The 25,642-nt window shown below is 42.0% G+C and overlaps 2 protein-coding genes across 6 annotated transcripts in view; both read left to right on the top strand.

The window, feature by feature from the left end:
• Positions 1-11,873, top strand: part of TNPO2 (transportin 2) — a 36,720-nt gene extending 24,847 nt beyond the window's left edge. Inside the window, exons 18-25 of the mRNA XM_042451475.1 lie at positions 1,588-1,675; positions 2,793-2,891; positions 3,409-3,504; positions 4,010-4,085; positions 4,933-5,032; positions 6,504-6,578; positions 8,555-8,685; positions 9,332-11,873. Coding sequence (XP_042307409.1) covers positions 1,588-1,675; positions 2,793-2,891; positions 3,409-3,504; positions 4,010-4,085; positions 4,933-5,032; positions 6,504-6,578; positions 8,555-8,662 — 642 coding nt within the window. The 3' untranslated portion in view covers positions 8,663-8,685; positions 9,332-11,873. The remainder of the gene's footprint in view (positions 1-1,587; positions 1,676-2,792; positions 2,892-3,408; positions 3,505-4,009; positions 4,086-4,932; positions 5,033-6,503; positions 6,579-8,554; positions 8,686-9,331) is intronic.
• Positions 11,874-14,221: 2,348 nt separating this feature from the next.
• On the top strand, positions 14,222-25,625 carry FBXW9 (F-box and WD repeat domain containing 9). 5 transcript variants are annotated; one of them, XM_042449313.1, is made up of 11 exons: positions 14,222-14,319; positions 15,143-15,577; positions 16,198-16,340; positions 16,978-17,106; positions 19,066-19,178; positions 19,769-19,860; positions 20,428-20,576; positions 21,736-21,849; positions 22,167-22,256; positions 24,297-24,398; positions 25,072-25,625. In XM_042449313.1, the coding sequence occupies exons 2-11, from the start codon at positions 15,145-15,147 to the stop codon at positions 25,147-25,149; spliced, it is 1,443 nt and encodes a 480-aa protein (XP_042305247.1). In that variant the 5' UTR covers positions 14,222-14,319; positions 15,143-15,144; the 3' UTR covers positions 25,150-25,625. The 5 variants fall into 5 exon arrangements, 4 of the variants coding, with proteins under 4 accessions (XP_042305247.1, XP_042305250.1, XP_042305248.1 ...); XM_042449316.1 differs by having other exon boundaries at positions 24,333-24,398; XM_042449314.1 differs by having other exon boundaries at positions 16,201-16,340.
• The last annotated feature ends 17 nt before the right edge of the window (positions 25,626-25,642 follow it).

The raw sequence follows: 25,642 nt of genomic DNA on the forward strand, positions 1-25,642 counted from the left end.
TGACCTAATGTAGTATATGCAGTTCTCTTTAATATTGTGCATGTAAAAACAAGAATCATCTTGTGTTAACTAAATTAATCCAAACGTGGTGGAAGATCTGAATACCAGGACAATTCTGAATGAGGAGTGGGGCAGTGCAGTTCTCTCAGGCATTTCTGTGACCCCTGGGGTCTCTCAGGAATCATTTGTTCTTGAAAAAAATGCCCCCCAAATGAACCCAAGGGCACACCAAGGAGTGTAGGAGGCACTTCCCCCAGCCATCTTAGGCCCAGAAAAGGTCTTTTTAAAAATGAGATGAGAGTTCTCAGTTACTTCCTGTAGATAAAAATACTTCTCCTGAGCCAAAAATGTCAAGAGAGGTTAAAAATGTGGCCAGAGAACACTTTGGGGGGGGGCTCTTCTTCTGGGGGGGTACAGTCCTCTAAGGTCCCTAGGGAGGCTAATGTGGCCCCCTGCTTTCTGACAGTTGCCCACTCCATTCTGAATATATGCTATACTTAAGAACATGTATATCAATAGAGAAACCTTTTCATAAAGGAAATAGAAAACTGGTTTAAGTCTATCAAAGAAATATGCTTTAGAAAGGTTAGAATAACAATGTGTTGAATCACTGGAGAGATGAAGAGAGGGAAAAGAAGCAATTTATTTCTGCTGTGTTCACATTGACAACTACTAGTTGAGAGCCAGCATGGCATAGTGGTTTAAGTGCTGGATTAAGACGCTAGAGAATAAGGGTTTGACTCCCCGCTCGATCATGAAACCTAGTGGGTGACCTTAGTCAAGTCACAGTCTCTCAGCTTCAGGGGAAAGCAATGGCAAACTACCTGTGAACAAATCTTACCAAGAAAAATTCATGATAGGTTCACCTTAGGGTTGCCATAAGTCAAAAATAACGTGAAGGTACACAACAAAAGTGGAGTAAACAACTATCACTAATAGATAATAAGAGAACTCTGTGAAGAATACTAATTTAGAAATAGATGTAGCAGAAAATTGAAACACCCCTTGAGGTTTTTAAAGTGAACAGTGGCATAAAATGCTATAAATAAAAATCAGGTGAATCCAAAAGAGTTGAGAGTGAAATGGGGCTGGGTTCATAATACCTAGAACTGCCTGAAGGATGGATGGGTATTTCCTCCAGGTTTACTTCACTTTCTTAATATGCACATGCAAAAATCATATTGGTTTTTTTAATCACTGGAGGTTGCAGCAGGTAAGCCACATGGGGAAAAATGCACCAATTGTAAAGTCTCTTCCCTCCCCCCCAACAACAGCAGAATCCCCCCACCCCACCCCAGAACCAGTAATGGCAGGTCCTATTTCCAGTGCTAAAGAGAAGATATATGCCAGTAATAATCAAATTCCATAACATTTGCTCTGGGCTCTTTTGTAATGATGTGGAAAGGGTAGTTTCTCCTTATGTTCCCATAGAAAGCTTTTGTCTGTCCCAGAGGAAGGATTGGATGGTGGATAATTTCACTGGAATAGATTTATCCAATATACTGCTGATATATTTTGTTCCCTTTCCATTGTTTAAAGACATTATGAGACACATTTCAGTCAAGATCATTCTTGCTCTTTGAACAGGATACCATGCCAGAAGTTCGTCAGAGTTCCTTTGCACTCCTAGGAGACCTTACCAAAGCCTGCTTCATGCATGTCAAGCCATGTATTGGTAGGTATCTGTTAAAACATTGATAAACAAACAGCTCTAATAAACAGAAATCCTTTCTGTTCCTTGATATATGTGGGTTTTGTCAGCTAGTTAGTCATTTGTGCCCGAGATGCTGTTAGAGTAATTGGTACTAGAGCAAATGGTTCCTATGAACCATAGTGTTACAACTGGAGCGGATTGATCTGCAGATGTGCATTCATCATACATAAAGGGTCTTGTCATTGCTCAATATTACTAGAACAGGCACCCTCTTATCAGGCTTATGAAGGAACAAAATTTACTGTTTCAAAGGAAAGCATGTGGAATAAAAGTAAACTTGAATAAGCTTGGTGAATTAATACATTCAGTGAACAACAGTATAAACATTATGTGTCATTGTAAGCATATTTTAAAATAGCTTGGGGAAATACAGAAATGTACTATGGCTTACCTGTGTGTATATCTAGTCGAGTAAGGTTCCAGAGGTGTTGCAAAAGTAGCAACTCTTAAAGTAGTAGTGTGTGTTGACTCTCTGAAGTGACAGACTTGCTAGAACAGTCTAACTAGAGAGTAAAATGGAGCCCTTGCATTCCATAGTATTAGGAATTTGAGAGGTTTCTGTCTTTGTAAATTGTTCTAGCACCTTCTGTTTTAGCCCTGGGAAAGGAATAGGAGGGACTTTTTGTTGGAAGAGAGATGCCCTTCAGATGTTCAGGACACAGTTCCCGTAAGCCACCACGACCATAGCCAGTGTTCAGATGATGGGAATGGTTGTCCAAAACATGTAACAGTATTAGTTTGCTTTATACTATTTTTTGACTATGTGATTTATGTATGTGTCTGTGACACTCAAAAGACAGTAAAGATTGAGTACTGCTACACATGAGCTGGGAATTCATAGACTATATTCCAAATACTGTGAATCTGTTCATCTCACATTTTGTTTTTGAATGTTGCATGGGTTCAAGACTCAGTATTCTGACTTCAGACTAAACTGCTTATTCTATAAGGAAAAGGTGATCACAGAGTCCGTTCTCATAGGACTGTGATTGGGGAGAGGGGACTGACTTAGTAATAAGGATTTGTTCTATTCTTAATTCTTTAAATTGAGTTACTTAGTGCTAATTATCTTTTTCAGCTGAATTCATGCCCATCTTAGGGACCAACTTGAATCCGGAATTCATTTCCGTGTGCAATAATGCCACCTGGGCTATTGGAGAAATCTGTATGCAGATGGGTAAGTGTATTAGGTAGCCATAGACAGATGAGTGATTAGCTTTATGCTACTATGCCACTTAGTGGTGGTGGTGGTAACAGTAGTAGTATTCTAGCACTTAACATGAGAATAATGTCTGTTCAGCATGTTAAACTGGTAGGCCTTTGGCTGCTTTTCTTTACATGCCTTTATCCCTACATGAGTTTGGACTTACTCCTACATGATTACTATATTTCACCTGAAGTTCATGAGTTTAAGTAAAGTGCAACTAAATTTTTTTATGCTATTCCCAATAAGATTCTCATTTTTATAATCCTGGATTGTTAATGAGACAGTCCAGTGATAGCCATAAAGTTCTTGCAGAATTCACATCTAACTGTATCCTGTCAGAAAGTGGAATGTGGTGTGTGTTCAGATTGTGAAACTCAGTTTTAGGGTGAGAGATGTGTGAAAGAAAGCAAGGATATTAATAGATCAAGGTTAAGACCCAGGTTCTTGGAACTATGTGTGGCTCAGCTAATCAGTTCCTCCTTACCAGGGGCTGAAATGCAACCATATGTTCAGATGGTCTTGAATAACCTTGTGGAAATCATCAACCGGCCAAACACCCCCAAAACACTTTTGGAGAACACAGGTGAGGTGAAATCCTGATTCCTGTCTTAGATGCATTCCTTTTGCTGTCCTCTTACTTATCATGGCTAAGTATCTATCTGCAGATAAAGTTTGTTGTGTGCAGAGTTTTGTGTATCTGCTTCGGAAATGGGTTCCAGATGATTGATTGATTGATTGAGCACATGGTCTCTGTAGAAATGAATTTAAATCTTAATGTTCTGTGTCTGTCTTCTTCCACTAACATTGTCTTCTTGAGAGTCCTATGGAGGCCTTCTCCATTAATCAAAGAACTAGTTTTCTTTTCTGGAAGCCTCTTTTAGCCTTTCCTGCCCTTAACAAACATGGCTCCTGAGCACTGATATCATTTTAAATGTCTTAGTACTACTCCACTATAGACTTCAATACAGTATGATCTAGGTGCAGCCATATGTCCTTTCCATCCTATCTACACATTTCTTGAAGCTAAAGAACTGACAAGGCTGCTGCTTTGTGCAGTTGTGACAGGCTTGTTTCTCTCCCCTTTCTAGCCATCACGATTGGACGCTTGGGTTACGTCTGCCCTCAGGAGGTGGCACCGATGCTGCAGCAGTTTATCAGACCTTGGTTAGTGTTTATACTGAAACAGAAGGCATGACCTTCCACCTGGCTTTGCGGGGGTTGGTACACTGGGATGCCACCCTCCTACTCTATTGGGAACCTATAAAAATAGATGTGTCTCTTGAAAGACTTGTATTCAGTCAGTTTTTATCCAATAGAAGCCTATCTTGTTACCATACATCATTCATTAAAGGTTGTGTTTCTGTTGGAAGGAGATCACATGACTTTAAATACTGTGTACAGTACATACTTGAAAGACTGATGTAACTATTGTGGTTACACAAGGCTCACAAGCAATCTCTGAATAGTCTTTGTGATGTTAATAATAAGCAGCAGAACTCATCCTATACATCCAAGTCATCTCTTTCACATCCCCAGTACCTAGAAACTCTCTGGATATAGGCATATACTGTGATTTCACAGTGCTCATTTTGCCATACTTACAAAAACCACAAAATGTGAAATGTTTTTTGGAGTTCTTTTTTTATCCTATGGGTAGATCCTAGAATATAGTTGACTGCACTTAATTTATGCTGCTTTCTGCCACCCCAGTGTTGTCTCTTCTGTTAGTTAATGTGTACTGTAATTCATACTAACGCTCTAAATTGAATTATAAACCGACCACAAGCTTATAAAGGTTTGGCTGATAGAGAAGCACATGTTGGAACTTGGCTCTTAAGTAAATCTTGGTACTCGTCATAATTGCTGTAGTTGGTCTCTCCTGTAAAAACAAAATACTTAGCTAGCTATTCTGTCTTAACTGTAATTCATGGGTTTGTGGAAGGATCTGAAGACCAGTACAGTATATCTTCTCTTCCACTTTAATGTGGATGTTTTGTGTTCTGGCACATAGGTGTACATCCTTGAGGAACATACGTGATAATGAAGAGAAAGACTCTGCTTTCCGTGGCATATGTATGATGATTGGAGTAAACCCTGGAGGAGTTGTTCAGGTAATCATGCTGGGAAGTTTTCAGATTTTTGCAAGTGTTTGTGTATGCTAGCTAGCCCAATACATAACCTTTCTTATTCCTACTGAGAAGAGGTAACCATGAAGATCACATGATAACACTCTGATAACCTCTTGGGAAATGATGGGACTACATGTCATCACCATTGTTGCACTCCATGACCCTTTCTTGAAGGGAGCAAAACAATTACTGTATATACTCATCTATAAGTCTAGAAATTTAAGTCAAACAGTTGATCCCAAAAACCTGATTCTACTTATCCATGGGTCAGTGTGGGTACTGTACTTTAACTCTCATTTTTAAAAAAGAGAACCACCCCCTGGTGAAAGGAAAGAGTGTATTTTGTTCTGGAAGCACTGACCTCCCTCTATTCTCTCATCCATCCAGCCTTTAAAGTAAGCACAAAGTTATGTCTGCTGGAATTTTGTAAATTCTTTTGGCATTGTTTTCTTTTGCTTCATCATTTAGATCCTTTGTTACATGCCCCTACGTTTTATCCTTGACTTTTCCATGGTTCATATAAAAATCCATGATTTTGGCCCCAAAACCTCCCCTTGACTTATACATGAGGTTGACTTATAGTTGAGTATATACCATATACAGTGTGTGTTGATGAGTCCACCACCACCAATACAGTAAATTAGTCATTTGCCCATTCCCAGAATGGATAATAGGAACATTCCATAAGTTGAAAGGGTATGAAAATGTTATCAGTAAATGGGGGCCTTTTAAAAGTCTTCAAGAGTGTTTGGATCCTGAGGTGGAATTACAGCTAAAAAGAAACCAGAGATTAAGGTAGAGGTGGAATTGTTGGACAGCAATGATATATGAAATTTAGACTTGGTTCCTCTGTTGAAACTTCTTCCAGTGTTCTAAATATCCACACATAGTGGAGGTTTTCTATTTTAGACTCTGATTCCCCACTTAGACTGACATGGGCTGATACGGGGTGGGGCATAACACTTTAAACATCCTGTAATATCTGGTCTGGCTACACACAGAATGCTAAAGTAGATGTTGGCCTGTATATGTGTGGCAGCTCTTGGCTTCAGAATTTGTAGTATCCGCTTTTTCATTTACTGCTTTCTGAATGTTCACTGACCATTTCATTATATGACACCCAGTTGCTTATTGTGATTTTTTCCCCACTATCTTTTTGAACGGAAGTCTCAACATTTTGCTACATGCCTATATGGGCTTCTAATTCTATACCTGGTCAGTCTTCTGTAGCAAGCATTTTCAGATGACACATTAAGGGGGAAAGAAAAGAAGAGTAAGTTTTACATCATCATGTAAATTTTTTCTTTGTTCAACTTCTTTAGCATGATACAGCTTAATTTCTGAGATTCAGTTCATTTTCAGGCCATGTCCTGATTTAGCTTGATGAGACATCTGATTCCTCTTGGCTTGGGATCTATGTTGAATTTTCTTAAGCAGTCTTATTCTTCTGTAGGATTTTATTTTCTTCTGTGATGCTGTTGCTTCCTGGGTGAGTCCAAAGGATGACCTGAGGGACATGTTTTATAAGGTATGTTTCTCTATTGGGAGGAGGCTTGTTTCACAAAATACTAAGAAATGGCTTGTAGGAAGTTGTGTTAATTTAGATTGTGGCCTTTGCTAAAAATGTAAGTCCCACTTTGTGGCAAACCACTAAATGTATTACATTTAACAGGAAATTTATTTAAAAGCACTATAGTTGAGTTGGTACCACACTCAATATCATATTATTTAGTTTGTTTTACTTCACTATCAGCAGTCAGGTTAATACTAAATTCCATTGAAGACCATTTAAGATTTATTTGTATACACATTAATAACAATGACAGTATAGGGCTTAACAAAATTAATAATACTTTACCTGAAATTATACATTAATTCTTTATCTTGTTACCGTCTTTCTCATGTACATTGCTATTTTAATGTATTTTAAAAACCTTTTTGTTGTTGCTGTTGTTGCTGTGTTCCTTTAAGTCGTTTCTGACATATGGCAACCCTAAGGTGAACCAATTACAGGTTTTTCTTGGTAGCTTTCTTCAGAGAGGGTTTGCCATTGCCCTTCTCCAAGGCTAAGACAGTGTGACTTGTCCAGTGTCACCCAGTGGTTTTCCATAGCTGAGCCAGGATTTAAACCCTGGCCCCCAGATTCATAGTTCAGTGCTTAAACCACTATACCATGCTGTCTCCTTCCCCAACCTAAAATCAAAATGTAGCCCTTAGGTAACTGATCAGGATGAAAAATGGCCACTAACTCCACATCAAGTTGCCCACTCTCAATATAACTGCTTGTGCTTAAGCAGCAGTGTAGTTGATGCAGCTATTATGACATGTTTTGACTGTTGGCTTTCATTTTAAGAATTCCTAACTTTCAGAACTGAAGACACATCTTTAAAAGTGATGACAATATATTCCCATTAAGCAGCAAAAAGAATTTTTTTAAAAAAAATTCAAGTATCATTCATTAATAACTTAAAGGTAGGAATGCCTTTTACAAAATCTTACCTCATGTGTCCTTTTCTAGAGAACATTACCATAGCTAGGGCATGGACTACTGAGGACAGGAGCAGTCATTTCATATTGGGCTGCTTGTCCAATATGGATACTTCATTTGGTCCAATAGGCTGCCGTCAGATGAGTAGTTGGGCCCAGTCTTTCAGTTAAAGATGCTGCTGGCTTATCATAGAACCGTAGAGTTGGAAGAGACCACAAGGGCCATCCATTCCAACCCCCTGCCATGCAGGAAATCTCAATCAAAGCATCCCCGACAGATGGCCATCCAGCCTCTGCTTAAAGGCCTCCAAAGAAGGAGACTCCACCACACTCATCAGAATTTCTTAGGACTTGTTCTGTATGAGCCTGCTCAAAATTTGTCTCATGCTTTTGAGCCCCATGACAGATTAGGCTGGGAGGGGCAAAGAGCCTTTTTCCATCCTGGAACCGAGATCATAAAATACAGTCTGTAGAAGATGTTGACTGTCCCCCTTCTTCAATGTACACTTAAAAGCAGTTACTGAATTGTATTACTTTGATGAGCATTTAATTTTGTTCCCCTCTGGTTTTTTGCTCTTTTTATTTTTCTTTAGGGTATGTGTTATACTGGGTTAGATGCATGTTTATCTTGCATATTTCAAGTTACATGAATGTTATCTTTCCTAGAAAGGCAAGTTACTTTAACATGAATGCAACTGAGATTTGACAGTAGAGCTGGCAAATGGATTGTATACTTTTCTAGATCATGTTTATAGTGGAGTTACCTACCTATATGCAAAGTGTATTCAAGTATTTAATCGTAATCAAGTCTAGAAGCAAGCTGGAGCCATTTGTATATTTCATTTGCAACTTTAGACAGAATGAATAAGTTGCACTCTACTGGACTATTTTGAAGCTATAGACTTCATAAACAATTTTGTTTGGGGATGGAGATGGTGTAAATGTAGTACATTGGGTTGTTGTTTGTTTGTTTTCTTCCACCCACTGTACTTGTGATAATGTCTTCTTTCTTATCAGATACTCCATGGCTTCAAAGATCAAGTCGGGGAGGAGAACTGGCAGCAGTTCTCTGAGCAGTTTCCTCCACTTCTGAAAGAGAGGCTTGCTGCATTCTATGGGGTTTAGACGAAGCAGCAAAACCGTAATCGGTGAGTCCCAAGCATTTTAGAAAAATCACATTTCAATAATTGAATAGTAGAGAGAAAAGGGCTTAGAGGGGTATAGAGTTAGTTCAAATGAGGAGCAAGAAGGGAAGAGATGAAATGAGCAGCAACAAAAACTGAGGAGTTATGATGACAGTGAATTTGACACTCAGAACCTTTTAAGTATAGAAATATGAAAATGAAGCAGTGGATATCATGTGCAGACATCATCCTATCATGCCTGCTTCAAATAGATGTTGCTTAAAGGGGCCATTTGAGAGAGTACTGGGAGGGAGCACAAGTTCTTTCTATAGTAATTCCTTCCATTCTGCAGTTTAGAATCCAGACCTTCCATACACATATTTGGGTCCTTCTGCCATGTAGAAATGCAGTAGCAGAGTTCAATATCCTCCATACCCTGTGGTCTTTACTGTATATTCTGCTACCGAATTGCAATCAGTCTCTGCACAAACCAGCTCTGGCTCTGCTTTGCAGTATAAGCAAAATCTTGGGGCCCCACTCCTGTACTCCATGAAGATTCTTGTGGACAAGCTGGGTTCTGCAGAGTGGATTACGTGTGTCGTTCAAGTAACGTCTCTGTCTAGTTTTGTTTCTTCTTATATAATATTGATTTGTCTGTTTCTTTCCTCAGGTTCCTGTGTGCGCTGGGAGGGATACTGGGAACTCGTCCACAACCCAGTGTTGCAGATCCCTGTTAATGGGGGGTTAGGGAGGACGGGCAGAGCATTGTGGGACATAAAATGACTTCGCTCCCCATCTCCTGAAATTTACAAAGTTGGGGGGAGGGTGGGCCTCCATGACCAATTTAAACAAAAACCAGGGTATCTCACTGGCAGAAGGAAAGGTCTCTCTCTACTCAGAGGCTATTGTTGGTGGAGTGGGGTGGGTGGGACTCGGCCCTGGGATGAGAAAGGGGAGCAAACTTAAACTGCAACACTCTTGAGAAGGGGATCTAACTAGGGGCCATCATAAAGGACTAGCTAATAATAATAAATAAAGGATAGGGTTTAAGATGTTAAAACAGGAGTAAATGCTATAATGGTTTAAAACCAGCTGATGAAGAGGGAAGGGGGTTATACTACTGTATATTTCCAGTCACCGGTATTCAAGAGATCAGCTATTCTTCACCTTTTCAAGACTGCATGGTGACCAAGAAGTAGACTAGCGAATCTGTGAGGTGCCCATAATGACTAAGTGTAAGCATTTTCATCTAGGAAACTTAAGGAAACCCACAAACCCTTTTTGCCATAGTTGCCATGGCACTGTGTGATGGATGTGACACTCAGAGCAGAGGCAGGCTCTGAGCTTGTGGGAACCTGCCAGCCACCTAGGCAGCAGTCCTTATCATAAGAAATACTGTTGGAGAAGCATGTCTCTGTTTTTTAAGAAGATGCCACAGTGCAATGAATCTGTTACCCTGTTGTTCAGCTGTTACTTTGTGACACTGCTATTACATTATGTCAGCTGTAGGAGGCAGTAGAGAGCAAGGCGGGACACTAAATTCCAGCGGAATGACCGCATGGGCCAAAGGTGGGCAGAAACCACTGTGTACTTGATTTTTGTATGGCACATGATATGTTCTGTGCTGCATTCTTGTGGCCAGAGTGGCATTTGTACATTATGATAATTTACACTTTCTGTCTTAAGGGAGTTACTATGCCACATTGACCGCTTTGGTTTACAAAAGAAGCAAGCAGTAAACATAACCAGGTGTAGCAGAATTAATAAACTAAAGCCCTCCATGCATGGCCAGTGGAAGCTTGTGGCTCTTGCTGCATGCTTAGTGGAGTTGCCGTCTTAAGGAATTCTCATTAGACCCAAATCAGTTTAGTCCCTAGAAAGAGAATCTGGGATTTTCTGAATGCATTTGACTTAGTGAAGCCATAGCTTTTTAATAGTAAGTGAAGCAGTTGTGAAGTAGAAGCCAGCTTATTTTCCCAAAGGCAGTTAGGATACGTGGGAAAAGAGTACTTCACCTAGTGAAAGTAGTGTTTATGGAAGAAAAGACTGTTAGGAAAAAAAGGCACCTGAGAATTCTCCAGAGAATGAAATATGCACAAGGAAGTGTTTGCCAGCAGACAGGATGCTGGGAAGAAGAGACTACATGAGCTGAGCCACATCCTCAGTTTTATTCTAAGCAGATCCCCATGGAACTTCAGCAACTTCTGGGTTGGTAGCCAGTCAACTGGGTTGACTGCTACATATCCTGTATTACTTAGTTGCTGGTAAGACAAAATGGTGGGACTGCTTAAAAACTGGAGCTATATATGGCAGAGAATGGACATCCCTTTTCTGGGTTAAGGAGATGCTATGTTGACAGCATTTAATGGTGACACTCTGGACACTGCGGAACGAATGTTTGAAAATGTATTTGTGAGATTGCTCAGTAACTTAAACTTCGCGATAATCCCCTGCTCATTTTCCTTTCTATCCCTGGCCTGTGTTACACATTACAGTGCTTGCAGTTCTTCGAGCATTTTAATAGAACTTGGTGGGGCATTACGGTACAGGCTCTGAGGCTCAAAACCCCAAGTGAGAGCTGCTGTTCTGCTGCTCTCTTTGCCTCTGGTTTCTGGGGCACACTCCTGCACTCCTCTGGAATAACTTTTTCAAAGAAATGATAGTAAACTTGCAAATGCATTCCTTCTTTGTCTTTTTAGTGGTGTGGAACTTGAGCAGGTCTCTGAAAGCAATCAGCTAGTTCTTTGCATTTTAATAGTTTTATTACTAGTGTTCCCTTTCATGCTTCACTCTCAAATTTTCCTGTCATGGGAGGAGTGAAAACAGAGGGCCCTATTTGAGCAACAGGTTGTTTTTAAATGCATGAGCAAGAAGTGTGCACGGATAGAAAGTGAGGTCCAGTTGTGATTCTAAACTATGTACCCAGGAATATCAAAAGAAGGCTGTGAACTTTCATCAAGTGAAGTTTAAGCTACTTGGCCTGACTGCCCCTTGAAATTGAATTTCTTTTGTACAAGTGCTTCTAGTATTGCCTCCTGTTTGTTAATCCTGGATTTGTATATTTGTAAATGTGCCGTAATGTTTCCAGTGGTGGAACTGCAGTGTACCTAGTGTTGAAGCAGCTGCTTGCACCTTGCTCAAATGAGATTTTTCTCATTTTATGTATAATTTTTTTTTTTTTTTGGTCAACTAAAGAAAACCTTGTGACTCGAGTTTCTGTGTTTCTGGCTAGTTTCTTTCTCTCAGCAGAATGCAATATATTCTATTTTCCAAAATAATGAATATCATAAAGGAAGAGCCCTTGATTAGTGTAATATCTCAAATGACCTATTTACTAATCCTTCTGTGGGATAAATACTCTGCTGTCATAATAGTGTGTCCTCAAGTCAGTTTACTTGATTTTGACTCTGTTGGCTTCTTTCTCACTTTCAAACTATCATATTCCCCGCATATACACTGATAAAATTATTGTAGGTAATTTCTGGTTAGAGATGCCCTGTGATACATAGAATGATGTAATCCCAAACCAGTATACCATGTCAGATCCTGTAATCCTAAACCTAATCCAGAGCCTAAAATACTAATGTAGCTTTGTACTTTATTTTGCTATGCTTCTATACAGCCATACAGACAGGCCAAAATAAAGCTGCTTCGGGTCACTTTGGAGGTATGCTGTTTAAATGACCCGCACATGTTAAGAGGCCAGAAGCTGCACTAAAGCTGCACTCCAGTCGTTAGAACTAGAGCATGGATTTATTGTGTCTCTGGCCTCCTAGGACGCATGCATCATTTAAACAGCATACCTGCAAAGTGACCTGAAACATCTTTATTTTGGCCTGTCTGAATGGGCTCTTAGTCTTTTTTTCTTGCTAATAAAAGCTTCAGTACTTCTGAGGCTGCTTGAATCCCATTTGGCCTCATTGACCAGCACCTGGAATTGAGCGCAGAACATTAATAGTGGGTCAGTTTAGATGTTCATACAGAAAATGTTAGAGGTGGCAATAATGGCATCATGAATCCATGCCCTCCTTAAGACCTCTGAAAGAATACACTGCCTGTCGCTACTACTGATTGGATGGTTTAGTGAGGTCCTCGGATCGGCCGGCTGGGGTCAATCACAGCCCTGGTGGAGTGGCGAGAAGACAGTCAAACTTGACTAGAGGAAGTAAAAGTCGAAACAAGTCTAATGGCAAAATTTAACCGATGCCCAAATTTTAAATGGGAGAAAAGCTAATTTTATCCTAACAAGGGCTGTACAGAGCGGCCCGATAGGAAGTGCAGGATTGGGACCACAGTAACCAAAGGTGCAGCCCTGTGGCCCCAATCTGGCATTTTTTCCAGGCCAAAGAGAAGCGGCCCAGAAAAGGGGTGCCCTTGAGGCTTCATGCCCACCGGCACCCCAACCCTAAAGAGGAGAAAGGGGCAACCCCTTTCTCCTCTGCATTGTTGGTGTGGCTGTGTGGTTGCCATGCCAGTGATGCACTGTGCATAATCGCCCTCCAGCAGCATGGTGACATGTCCTGCGCAACAAACAGTTTGGACACATCACACAGGACACGTCATGGATGTGTGCCCCGTGTGGGCGGGGCTGCGCAGTCATGGATGCGCCCACGTGTACTAGGGTCAGGGAGCATGTGGTTACTGTGCACTCTAACTCTAGTATCGGCGGCAGCATGGGGCTTTTGGCCTGGCTGTCTTGAACCAATAATACAGTAAATATCATTTTTCCTGCTGCTGACTGACAAGTTCAGCACCTTGGTCCCTGACAATCAAGGGCTTGTCAAACACACCTGGAGTGATACTTCTGTTCTTGAGAGCACAATATTTTCTCTGTGTATCTAATGCTGCTTTAATTAAATGTTGAACTCTTTCTTGTATGTTAAAATGTACAGACTGGAGAGCCTGCTGGCAGAAGAGTGTTCTGAAGCCATACATCGAGGCTAGGAGTTGCTCTGAGAATCCTTGGGTTGTTGGGTTAATCTGGGAAATGGGTGAGGGCTCTGGCTCCACCGCGGAGGAGGCATGGGTTTTCCTAGACAGCTTCCGTCAGTCTCAATGGCGCTACAATTCATTACAGTCTATGAAAACCATAATTTGAGGATGGCTGGCTTGGTATCTGATCTGTTGGTGCCTTTTGCTCATGCATGCGAAATGTAGTCCAAGTCTCTGTTTTAATGAGAGGGCTAGTGGAGGAGAATAGTCAGGCTGGAGAGGCTGGGGAGCATGTGCGAACGAAGGGACCTTGCGGCGCCTTTGACGCAAGCTCTCTCTCGGGATTAGCACACTACATGCGCTCTTCTAGCGCCGCTCCTCCGCTTCACTGCTCAGGCTGCCTCCTGGGAGTTGCAGTCTAAGGAGGGACATTTGGACTTCTCAGGCCTCGCTCAACTACAAGACCCAGAATGCAACGGGGCAGTAAAAGTGGGAGGGCGGCGTTGTAGCTGTAAAGGAGGCCTCTCTCTTGGCTGGAGCCAGGAGTAGAACGGGGTACTACGGAGGCCGGGCTCGTGTCGTCATCGCGGCGCGCCGGAAGTAGTCGTTGCTCCTTGGAGACGGCCGGGAGCGACCATCAGCACGGAAGCTGGCTGCTGCTCGGAGGAGGGAGGCCGTCTCCGCTGCGCCACCAGAGAGAGGGCTCCGTCCGGGCAGCTGCGGCGGGTGAGGCGGGCGGGAGGGAGGCCAGCTTCGGCAGTGGGGGCGCGCTTTCCTGTCAGATGCTGGGGCCTCTTCCGCACTCCGCTTCGACTCTTTGCATGGCTCAGGGCTCTGGGAGCTGGAGTTTGCCCCGCTCCGCGCCCACAACGAACTCCCGCTCCCTGAATCCCAGAGCCGTCCCAAGCAGGGTTAACTCTCCAGGTGTCCGCGGTTCCTTTTTCTTCCTCAGTTTCCAGAGCTGGCCATCCTGGCTGGGGGACTCTGGGAACGGAGAGCCAGAAGGGAGGGTTGGCTCTCGTTTTAATAATAATAATAATAATAATAATAGCAATAGCAACGTAGTTATTCTTCCGTTTGGGGATCGAGGCGGGTCACAACAGAGTTTATAATACTCACAAAACCCTGACCCAGCCCTCCCTCCCTCCCTCCCTCCCTCCCAAGCTACAAAATGGACATCGTAAAACATGATTAAACTGCACAAGAACACTACTGTATTCTACAATCCGCAAAGGAAGAGGAGGTATAGTAAAAGAAACGTGGGGAGCTTGGCAGGAGGACACTTGGCACAGACAGGCCTCTCTCTTCCTCTTGGCAAATGTCTGCCAAACCTCAAAGTTGCTCCTGCTAATATTTGTATTTAAAAAGTGACAGCTAGGTGTTTATGGCTTCAAAGCACAGCAGCTTGCGCCAATAAATAATGATATCGCCTATGTTTCTAGGCTCTGTTGTCTCGTGAAGGATGTGGGAAGCTAGACTGATACCAAAACAGTACATGCTTCTAGTTCTACACCTTCTTACTTGCACCCCCTTTGTATCCGTTGTGTAGCTATGAATCCTGATCAAGATTTTGATACCGAACAACAAGGCTCCGATGATGACTTGGACACAGAGAACAGCCCAGATCCGGATGCCCAGGCCCAGGAGTATGTTGACCGTGTTCTTGGCTCTCCAAGGCAGCCCAGTCAGGCATCTAAGTGCCTGCCTCCTGAGTCTCTCTCAATAGGAGATAGGTCACAGCTGCTGGAAAACAGGTCTCCTCCTCTGGACCTAAAAAGGTCTCCTGTTAGCGATGAGACAGCTTCAGGACTATTATCTCTGCCTTTGGAGCTGATCTTGAAGATCTGTTCATACCTGCAGGCCAGGTTTGTCTTGGGCGTCCTTCCTTTGGTCTGCAAGACACTGAGGGACATTGTTCAGGATGAAGTCACTTGGAGAATCCGCCTGCTAAAGAAGATTGGCAGCTGCTATCCGGTTGTGGAAGGTGAGTTTCTTTTTAGTCTATAATAACCTGCATTCTCGTTAATGTAAGTACTATGTAGCTTTTCCAAAGCAGCTTTTCATGTGTTTGATAGGGTTTTGCCTCAACAAATTTGGAATTGGCCTTTGTTTAGCAGATCAAAGTATTGGCGGGGACAAGCAAAGTATGGGCTTCCTGTTTCTTTTTCTGGAAGTTAAAGAGGTAATAAGGTTGGTTAAACGTGCATAAGCATATGCGTGGAATATGGATTAAATTATTTTAACTGTGCCTTTCATTTTTAGAAAGTTGCAATTGAACTCAGAAATGTTGGCAAACTGATAGTACTGAGCATTGGCTTTGTAGTTTAAAAGACAATACATTTTCAGTCCCCAAAGTAAAAGAGACTAGAATTGATAGCATGTGTTGTGGTTATTTAACAGGTGTGTTATTTTTTATTTAAATATATGTGTTAGTTTTTATGTTTTTATTGTGACTTGAATTGTGTAAACTACTCTGAGGACCTTTATGTGGAAAACTGGTATGCGCATGCAGAACCAGTATATAAATTGGTCTGGATTGCTTCAGGTTGTTTTGCATAGTTCAAAGGGAGAGCTTCATGACCTGATGCTCCTATCATGTCTCAGCAGATGATGATTTTAATTGGCCTGCTGCTTGCATTGACCTAGAGGAACACCTTCAGCAATGGGCAGAAAATGGCAGAGACATAGATTACTTTTCCCTTACTGAGGGACACTTTGCCTCAGTTGACTCTGTGCTGCTCATTCAGGTAAAGACCATTCTCTTTTTGTACTGCTTTCACTTCTACAGTATTATGGTTTGACAGAGCAGGCTCTTTAGCATTTAACTAGCCAGTTGTGAAGTCTGGTGGTAAGGAGGAGGTTCCTGCCTTCTTCGTAGAACATCTCAGTGCTAAAACACACAATGTATGCAGCTAAATGGTCAGCTGAAGGAAGGTTCTGTTCCTAAATACCATGTTTTGTTTTGTTGTGTTGTGTTTTGGATGTCTCAGAACAGAAGGCTGATCCTATCTCCCATAACAGTTTGTCAGCTGGGGATGATTTTCAGTAGCCCTCTGAGAGCAAAGTATTAGCCATGACATGTAGCTTGATGGGTTTTTAAAAAAGATTCTAGCACTCATGATTTGTCACAGTCAATTTGCAAATTATTCTGTTAAGGTGTTCCACAAGCTGTACTTTGCCTAGCAAAACTTCCTTATACTACCTCTGTTTGAATTTCCTGCCCTTTGACTAGCCTAAGTTCTAGCCAAATTATTCCAGCTGTTTTGTTCAGAATAAGTAATGTGGATGTGTGCATACAATAATGTCACTTTCGGCAGAGTTTGGTATTTGAATGCATGCTTTTACTTTATTGCCTCATCCCTTCTAGTTTGTCATCTTACCTAGGGAGGGGACCTATGTGTGTCTGGTTCTCGGGACCGAAATGTTGTTTTGTGGGACCTAAGGCAGCTAGGAAGAGCACATGAGAAGGTGCTGGTGAAGACACTGGGGACAGAGCGCAATGGCACACATAAGGTAACAAGAACCTGTGATTTCTTGGTCTATGATGATCCTTTCCTGGAAATAGATAATATCTAAAAATAGGGTACTGTAAGTAGTGTGTAAAGTAAAAACAGTATAACCTTCATCTGGATGGATTTTAAAAGCTCACATTGGGTGACCTCTGGGCTACTTTCAGTCAGTGGGGATATGTCAATAAAAATAGCCCATCTCCACAGGAATGTCTCTGGGTGCTGAATAAAGCATCCTCCATGATATCCAAACTCTGAGAGCTACAAAAATAAAAAGAGGTCACCAACATCATTTCTGTGTCCCTAAAATGCTGTCAATTTTGTTCCTAACTGAAAAAATTATGTTGGTGACCTTGTTGGGCACACACGTCCCAAAATAAACATGAACCCAGAATGAAAAGAGTGTTTCGAGTGTATTTGTCTCTGTTGAGGGAAACAATCCCTAATAAATTACACGAAGTTGGACAACATAACTTAGGGCCAAAACAGATGGCCCTTTTGCACCACCATCCAGCTAGCTTCGGAGCATGGTGTTTATATGCTGCACGCCCTGGCTATTTACACATGGGCCGGCTTCTGGGCGTTCCAACGGCACAGCATTTTTACGCTGCATGCTGCCAGAGCACCTTAAAGCTGGCTTCCGGCCACGGCAGGGCAGGAAAAGATGGCTTTTTGCCATCCAAAAAGGTGTGGCTCTTTGCCAGTCCATTTTCAACCAGCTTCAAGGTGGATTGGAGCTGTGGAGTGTGGTTGCCACAGCCCTAATCCAGTTTTGGAAGGGGTGACTTCAAGGTGCCCTTCAGGGCCGTCTGTTCCCCAGTGACAAATGTAGTAGAGTTGCTGAGAAGTTTTGTCTCTGCTTTTTCCTTTATGTTAAAAAAATGTACATTGCAGTAGCTAAAATTCAGGGACATTGTTTAAAACTCTTGAGGTGATAGTGTCATAAAATACTTGTATTCATTCAGTTCTGTGTGAATTTGGCAACAAAACATGACTCTGGGGTACTAAAATATCCCATTTGCTAGAATGAGTGTTAAAAAAAATTATTAGTGGAAATTCTGTAACACCAACCCTTTAAAAGTTAAAGTTCTAATCCTCTCTGATTGAACACATACTCTTAAATGGCTATGGTATGCAGAGTTTGTGGCTTCTTTCAAGTTGTAATTATCCATTCATATTGATATGTTCAGTAAACAAAAGCACATTATTCTCAGCCCCTGAACATCAACACAAATTGATGTTCGTAATATTTACAACATGAATTGTTTCCGGTTCCAGCTTTCTGTTATCCTCCCCTTTTTCACAAAGCAGAATGTATTATTCTAAAGGAAACACGTCTAAAAAGTAAGAGGCAACCAGTCTGAATTGCCTCTCTAAATGGCCTTTTGCAGCTACAACTAAAACAAATAGTTATTAGGGAAAGACATAGCGATTTGGAGCTGTTGCTGGTTCCCTCTTTCTTCTGACTTAAGGACAGTGAGTCCCTACAAAGCAGGGATAGGATGATGCGCTACTTTTGTAGTTCAATTGACGCATTGTCTACCAGGCCTGCAGGCTCTGTGATGTAGAAATAGAACACCAATTTTTACTCAGACTGACTTCCTGAGCTGGGACATTCTAATCTCCCACATCCAGCTAGAGAGGCATCCAATATAATTACCTTTAGAGGGAAAAAACAAAACAGAATTAGACTCTTTCAGTGTCCATGCTTATTGGTTTAGCAGTATTCACCATCGCAGGGAATAGAACAGTGAATTAAAATGTTGGTTCTTCTGGTAAGGGTTAATTAGTTGATCTTCTCTATATAATCTTGGGCTGTCCACCACTAAGTTGAGATCACCAAGCTGAAAGTAGAACATGTTCTTTAAATGCTCCTAGAATGACATTGCATTGTTACTAAAGAGATGGAAAAAGACCTGATGCCTAGTGACAGGTCTTGCCTCTTTTCTTTCTCACTGCCTAGGGGTGGGTGTGGTCACTGGCTTCAAGAGATGACCATGTGTGTTCAGGCTCCTGGGACAGCACAGTGAAGCTGTGGGACATGGCTGCTGAGGGGCAACAGTTTGATGAAATCAGGTACTAGTGTTCCATTGCTCTTCCTGATAGCATTCACCCGGAGACTGAAAATCTTTTCAGATGTAGGACTTTAGCTACATACTCTCAGAATAAGAGTTTCAAGGCACTGTGAGCTTTCATGAGCAGTGCAGAGTATGAAAGGATGAAACCAAATCTCTGTGGTGTTTATGCAAAAAGGATGATAAAAAGGAGGGTCAGCAAGAGCTACGAAAACTAAATCTCTGAGCAAAGTGAACCAAGAAAGAGCAGAATCCTGTGAAAATCCCATTTAGCCATTTAAATGGCTTAATGTGCTATGGCTATTCAGTCTTGAGGGCAGAATTGGACATCAGTGGTATGATTATCTTCCCATTTATTTTATGCCGAAGAATAATTGAAAAGGCCAGATAATGGGACTTGGGAGAAAAACAGATGTCCACAGTATTATGGAGCTATAAAAATGATTTTAAAAGACACAACCAATCCGCTTGCTTAATCATGTTGATTTAGAAGTAACTGAAGGCCTAAGCTGGCTAGAAATTTAATAACTAATATATCTGTGTGACCTGTGTGTTCTGGCTTCTCATCTCATTGTTTCCTTCTCATCCTAGAGCAACAGCAGCTGTGTTGTGCCTTGCGTATCTCCCTGACATTCTGGTGACAGGAACGTATGACAAGAAGGTTTCAGTATATGACCCACGAGGTTAGTGACAGCTCCTTCCTGTGAGTATTAGTGGCTGAGCTGCTGCTGCTGACTTACTTACAGTAGGTGACTGCAGCTAGTCTCTGAAGTTGAGGTTTTATAAACAACCTATCTGTAAGCTCCTCAGTGGGAAGGAAAGGGGCAGAGGAAACAAGCAAAGAGGGTGGAGAGGAATCCTTCACATCCCGATATATCCTAATTGAAATTCCCTAACTGAGAATTGAATTTTGTTCAATGGAATACTGATTGCTAATGTTGCTTCTGTCAGCTGGAAGAATATTAATTGCTTTGCTGCTATTTATGGAATAGTGTTTCCTACTCTACATAATAGTTTGGGTGAGAAAATAGGGAGGAACTGGTCAGAGACCCTGCAGGGGAAATTCTGCTAGCATTGTTGCTTCGACTTGCTGCCCAGTCACAGGAGGAATCTCAAGTGAATAATGTAAACCTGCCAATAGGAGAGCATCTGTCTGGGAGGTATTACCTGAATGAATTGCCTGTGTTATGAGATCTGTCTTGTGTATGTGGCTGGGCTTTTGCATATCATCTCTTGCCCTTCTTTCATAGCTGCTCAAGCCCTAGTGAAACGCCGCAAGCTTCATTCCAGTGCAGTCCTTTCCCTTGCAGCTGATGAGCACTTTATACTCTCTGGAAGTGAGGATCGAACTCTAGTGTGTTTTGACAGGCGAACCAATAGTGTTCTCCAGAGGCTAATGGTGAGCAACAGCCCTTGAATCTCCTTTTTCTTGTAAGGGTAGGCAAACATTCTTTGGGAGCAAGCAAGAAAATTAGAATATGTGGATGCTTTCTCTTGAGTTTTCTAATGAAAATCCTTATTTTTTCTGTAAGTTTTACGTACTGATTTTTTTGGGGTTGGTGGCAAAAACAAACTAAATTCCTGGCTTCTGTTGGGAACTTGGGGTGTATCTGTGTAGTACTTGAGAGTACTCAGAAATTCAGCCGGCTGGTTGTTTTAGAGTTGAAGGGCTTGAGTTTACTGGGATCTGCACAAGTATACATTTAAAAAAATGTAAATGCCAAACCCCCCCAGGGGGGAGAGAAAAATATCTCTTGAATTTAATTTATAACAGACACACACATGTGACAGATGATGATGTGGATGGTTTTTGTTTAGTACTTGATGGTACTGTACATTAAATAATTAATTTTTTTAAATTATGGTTTCTTATTACACCCCAATCTGTCCATTAGAGAGTCAGTGTGATGTAGTGGTTTGAATGTTGGATGCTTGGATTGGGATACTGGGACACCAGGGTTCAAATTCCCACTAAGCCATGGAAACCCACTGGATAACCTTGGGCAAGTCAGACTCTTTCAGGCTCAGAGGAGGGCAATGGCAAACCTCCCCTGAACAAATTCTGCCAAGAAAACCCTGTAATAGGGACTCAGAGTCACCATAAATCGGATACAACTTGAAAGTACACAACAACAGCAACAGCTGTCCACAAACAGTGGCTTGTTAAGGGCTAGGAAACTGGCATCTAAAAACTAGAGATTCAAGTTGGTTTGCAAACAGCAGTTCATGTTAAATGTGGCTATGCCAAAATGTTTAAATTCTCAGACAGTTGTCAACTTGTAGTTAGGGCCTTTGCTGCAGAGACTGCTGTATCAAACATAAGAGTTGTTCAGTCTCAGGAGACAGTTCAAGAATTTGGTCAATGTTGGAATGGTTACAAAGCCGAATACTGAGTAGATGGGAAACAAAAGTACAAAAGTAGTTGGCTCTAAGCAATAGTTAGAGTCTAGTTAACAGTCTTCACTAAGTCAGTCCTTACCTGCAAGTATATATGTGTCTTGAATGTCTCTTGCTTATTTTCCCCACTGTCAGTGACATTGTTTCTTTTCCTTCACTAGCTGGACTCCTATCTCCTTGCTATGTCATATCACGGCAATCAACTATGGGCTGGCGACAACCACGGGATGCTGTATGTCTTTGAGAACAAAGGAGGGTGCTTTCACCGCATCCGGGTATGCTGAGAGAAGTTGAATCATGGAGAGACAGAGAAATATGGTACTTCTCTAATCTCCACCCACAAAATAACTCATGCTTTTAAAAGTACAGCATAAAATGATGCTTATGAAAGGTTGTAAAGACACACGTAACATAGCTGGTATTCCCCTTAAAAAAATCTAATGAGCTTTGACTGAAGCAATTTTTTTTGCCTCTGAGATCAAACAAGCATTTTTCACTAAAGTAGTTTAGAAGTAGTCAGTGCTTGAGTATGCAAGATCCAACACTTTCAGTGCCTCCCATGGTAAAAGCCTCATGTTTGCTCTTTTTCTAGCATTTCAATGTGGGTCATCACTCCCAGATCACTGGACTCCAACATTCACTCGGCGCCCTGTACACAACTTCTACTGACAAGACAATGCGTGTAAGAACTAGTAACCTTTAAATTACCATTCTAAATTAGGACTGAACAAGTCATTTTATTGCTAATCTGTGTCTATTTCATATATGTTTGTTGCGGGGCCCGTGGCTACTCCTACTGGAGAGGGGTTGGTAGGTAACTCCATAACAGCGGAAGGAGGCAAGGACGCCTGAGTGAATGCTCAACCTCTTTATTTAGCACCAACTGAACCCCTTTTGGTTTCCCATGTGGTGGAGTGGTTACTTCACCGTCCGTTCACTTAAACAGTTTCTAGATTTAGAGCTTTGGGTCCAACCCATCTTCTTCCAGCTCTGCCTCGACTTGCACCTGTGGCCCTGGGCGATGCCCCACAGGCCAACACTGCCCTCGGATGTCTCAATGCAAATGGGGTCCTGGTCCAATTACCAGATGAGCCTGATAGCGTCCCAAGGTGGTGGGGTGAACGTGGTTGGTGAAGAAGCCCTCCGTGTTCCCATAGCCCATCACTCCCACTACTTCTCCGCCTCCCTTGCAGGTGCCATCACACTAGGTCGGCCGTCCACACGTCTCGAACCCCTCATGCAATCTTCTCCTCATATCCCATAGCGTCCTTCCACTCCAGGGTCTTCTTTGGCTCTTCCTCCCCCTTTGCCCTCTTTGCCTTCCCCTTCTCCTTTTTTACCCCGTGTCCCAGACCCCTCCCCTAGACCAGCCCCTGCCACAGCTGAGCCTCCTGTTTCAGCCACCTTCCCTTCCCTTGGGGTTTCTCCAGGGTCCTCTTGTCTGTCCACTTCCCATACGGGACCTCAACCCGACTCCCTCCCATCATCCACCCTCTGACAATGTTCTTGGTAAGTTTGCTATGCCATTTCTCAACAGTGATCTGCTATATTATTTATTTATATGTGTTTTGAAAAAAAACTTATTTTCTCATAATATAATATATTTCTAAATGCACTTTCCCTCAAAATGAACATTTAAAAACTATTTTATCCCTAAATGTGCATTTTTGTGTTGAAAGCCATCACAGTGTGGTAATTTGAGTGTTATATGTGGACTCTGGGAGACAGGCTTCAAATTCCTGCTAAGCCATGGAAACCCAAAGGGTGACTTTGGGCAAGTCATACTCTTTCTAACATAAGAAGAAGGCAATGGAAAACCTTATTTGCCAAGAAAACCCTACAGTTTTCAGTCAAAGTTGACCTGAAGGCACATAACAGCAAATATGCATTCTGGTGCATTTCAAAGAACTGCTTTGCAAAATTAGGAGAAATGAAAATCTACAGTAGAACTGTGTCAGACTGATACATTTCTCCAGGAGGTATGGGTCAGGTTGGTTCCCTTGAAAATGTGGAATGAACACAGTTTTATATCTTGAATCATATACAGTGCACCCGACCATACACAGGCGCACTATATGCGGCTTCCAGGTTATGTGGAAGCCGAACTGGGCCTGCTGTATAGACATAGGGGACACCCCCTTCATCCTTCAAAACATGCCAATTTTTTTTCTTTTCATTTTCTGACAAAGGTAAATCAGGAAGGATGTTTCTTGCCACTTTTAAATGCCATCTGGATTCTGCCACCAGTTATAGAATTTCCTGATCCTAAATGCAAGGATAAGGAAGGATTGCAAGGGCCATACATGAACTTTTCACTTGTCTCATTGCCTCCTTCTCTCTTTATTAGTCTCATGGGTCATTCTTTTGGAGAACTAGGTTAAGCAATACAGTTTCATTGGGGCAGTAATCACAACTCTAGAGCTCATCTTCCTGTGCATAGCCCTTTTCAAACAAGCTTCATTTATATACCACTTCATACCGCCTAAGCAGTGTCTAAGCAGTTTACAACTGTAAGATAATTTATCCCCAACAATCTGGGTACTCATTTTAGCAACCTTGGAAGGATGCAAGCCTGAGTCAAGCTTGAGCCCTTTTGCTGGTCTTGAACTCGCAACCTTATGGTTTTTGAGTGAGTGGCTGCAATATTGGCATTTAACCACTGTGCTACCAGGGCTCCTTTTGTGTGTGTAGTTCAGCAAAACCACTATTTTTGCTTTATTAGCCTTTCAGGGTTGAAGCATTTGGATTTATCTTCCAGATTCATCTTCCCACAGACCCACCCAAGGTCATCGGTTCGCGAACACACAACTGTGTATTGAATGGGGTAAGCGCAACCGAAATGAAGTGGCTTCGTAAAAGCAATTTGTACAGAGTTTTGAACATTGCTTTTAAAAACTATTCCCAATAACTAGTCACCATTATCATTAAGTTTAAAAAAAAGGTTTTTGCACTATTTATTGCTTTCCCATTAGCTCCTCTTTGGGGGGGAAATCTATCTTTAAAAAGTAGCAAATTGTTCCAAATTTAAAAAGTATCTTCAAAAAAGATTTGAGAATGCATTTTTATCCACTAACAGGTAACATGGGAGGTGGAATGCAAAAAGAACAGAAAGTAGTGCTGTTGCTTATAATATGTTACCTCTAAGCTCTAGTCCAGTGGTCGCCAAACTGTGCTCATTAAGGAATTTTGGATTTCAGCTCCCAGAATCCCAGACAATTGGCCAACATGGGAACTGAAGTCCAAAATCTCTTAAAGGACACAGTTTGGGGACCTCTGCTCTATTCTGTAATGAGGAAAGTAGTGCTAGTGCTAGTGGAAAAGAAGCACCCATTGTTTCCTTTGTTGTGTAGAGTTGCACATTGAAGGGTATAATTTGGCTTCTGTGAGGTGTGCTTAGTTTGCTGAAGCCCTGGTAGCTCAAGAGGCAATGAACAAATGACAAAAAATAAAATAAAATAATACCGGGATAATATATGTTGCCCTGTTTTCTTTTGCAGATCAGTGTCAAAGGAAACATGGCAGTGGCTGCGTCAGGTGGTATCTCTTTGGAAGTCTGGAGGTTTGGCATGCAATGACAAGTTCATTGTGACCACACTGTGGAAGTTCAGCGTCTTGAATGACCTCCCCTCAGGGTCCAGTCCCATTGCCTGTTGAGTTGTTGGTCTTTTGCATGTTTTGTGAAGTCAGTTGTTGAAGGTTCAGCTTGAACTAGTCCCAGAACTTTATAACTAACAGGCTTGGGGACAGATTAGTGGTGCTAGTGTGCATCCCATCCCTGCCAGCTCTCACATCTCCACAGAGAGTACACACACAGAGGTGCACACTCTACATCCTCTGCTCTCTTAGCCAAGCCTGCCACAGACAGCATAGATGAGCAACTTCTATTCAGTGGCTTAGGCCTGGCTGTTCACAAGACAAGTGCCTCTGAGTCTGGGAAATGTCATTATGAGGAAGATAGGTTTGGGGCACAGGGGAGGGGAGAGGCTAACAGAAACCTTGCATCCTTGTTATAAGAAGTGTTTACATTTTAATTAAAGATATCCTACTATAATGGTGGATCAGGAGTGA

The sequence above is a fragment of the Sceloporus undulatus genome, chromosome 2 (assembly GCF_019175285.1).
Source record: "Sceloporus undulatus isolate JIND9_A2432 ecotype Alabama chromosome 2, SceUnd_v1.1, whole genome shotgun sequence".
NCBI classification, from domain to species: Eukaryota; Metazoa; Chordata; class Lepidosauria; order Squamata; family Phrynosomatidae; genus Sceloporus; species Sceloporus undulatus.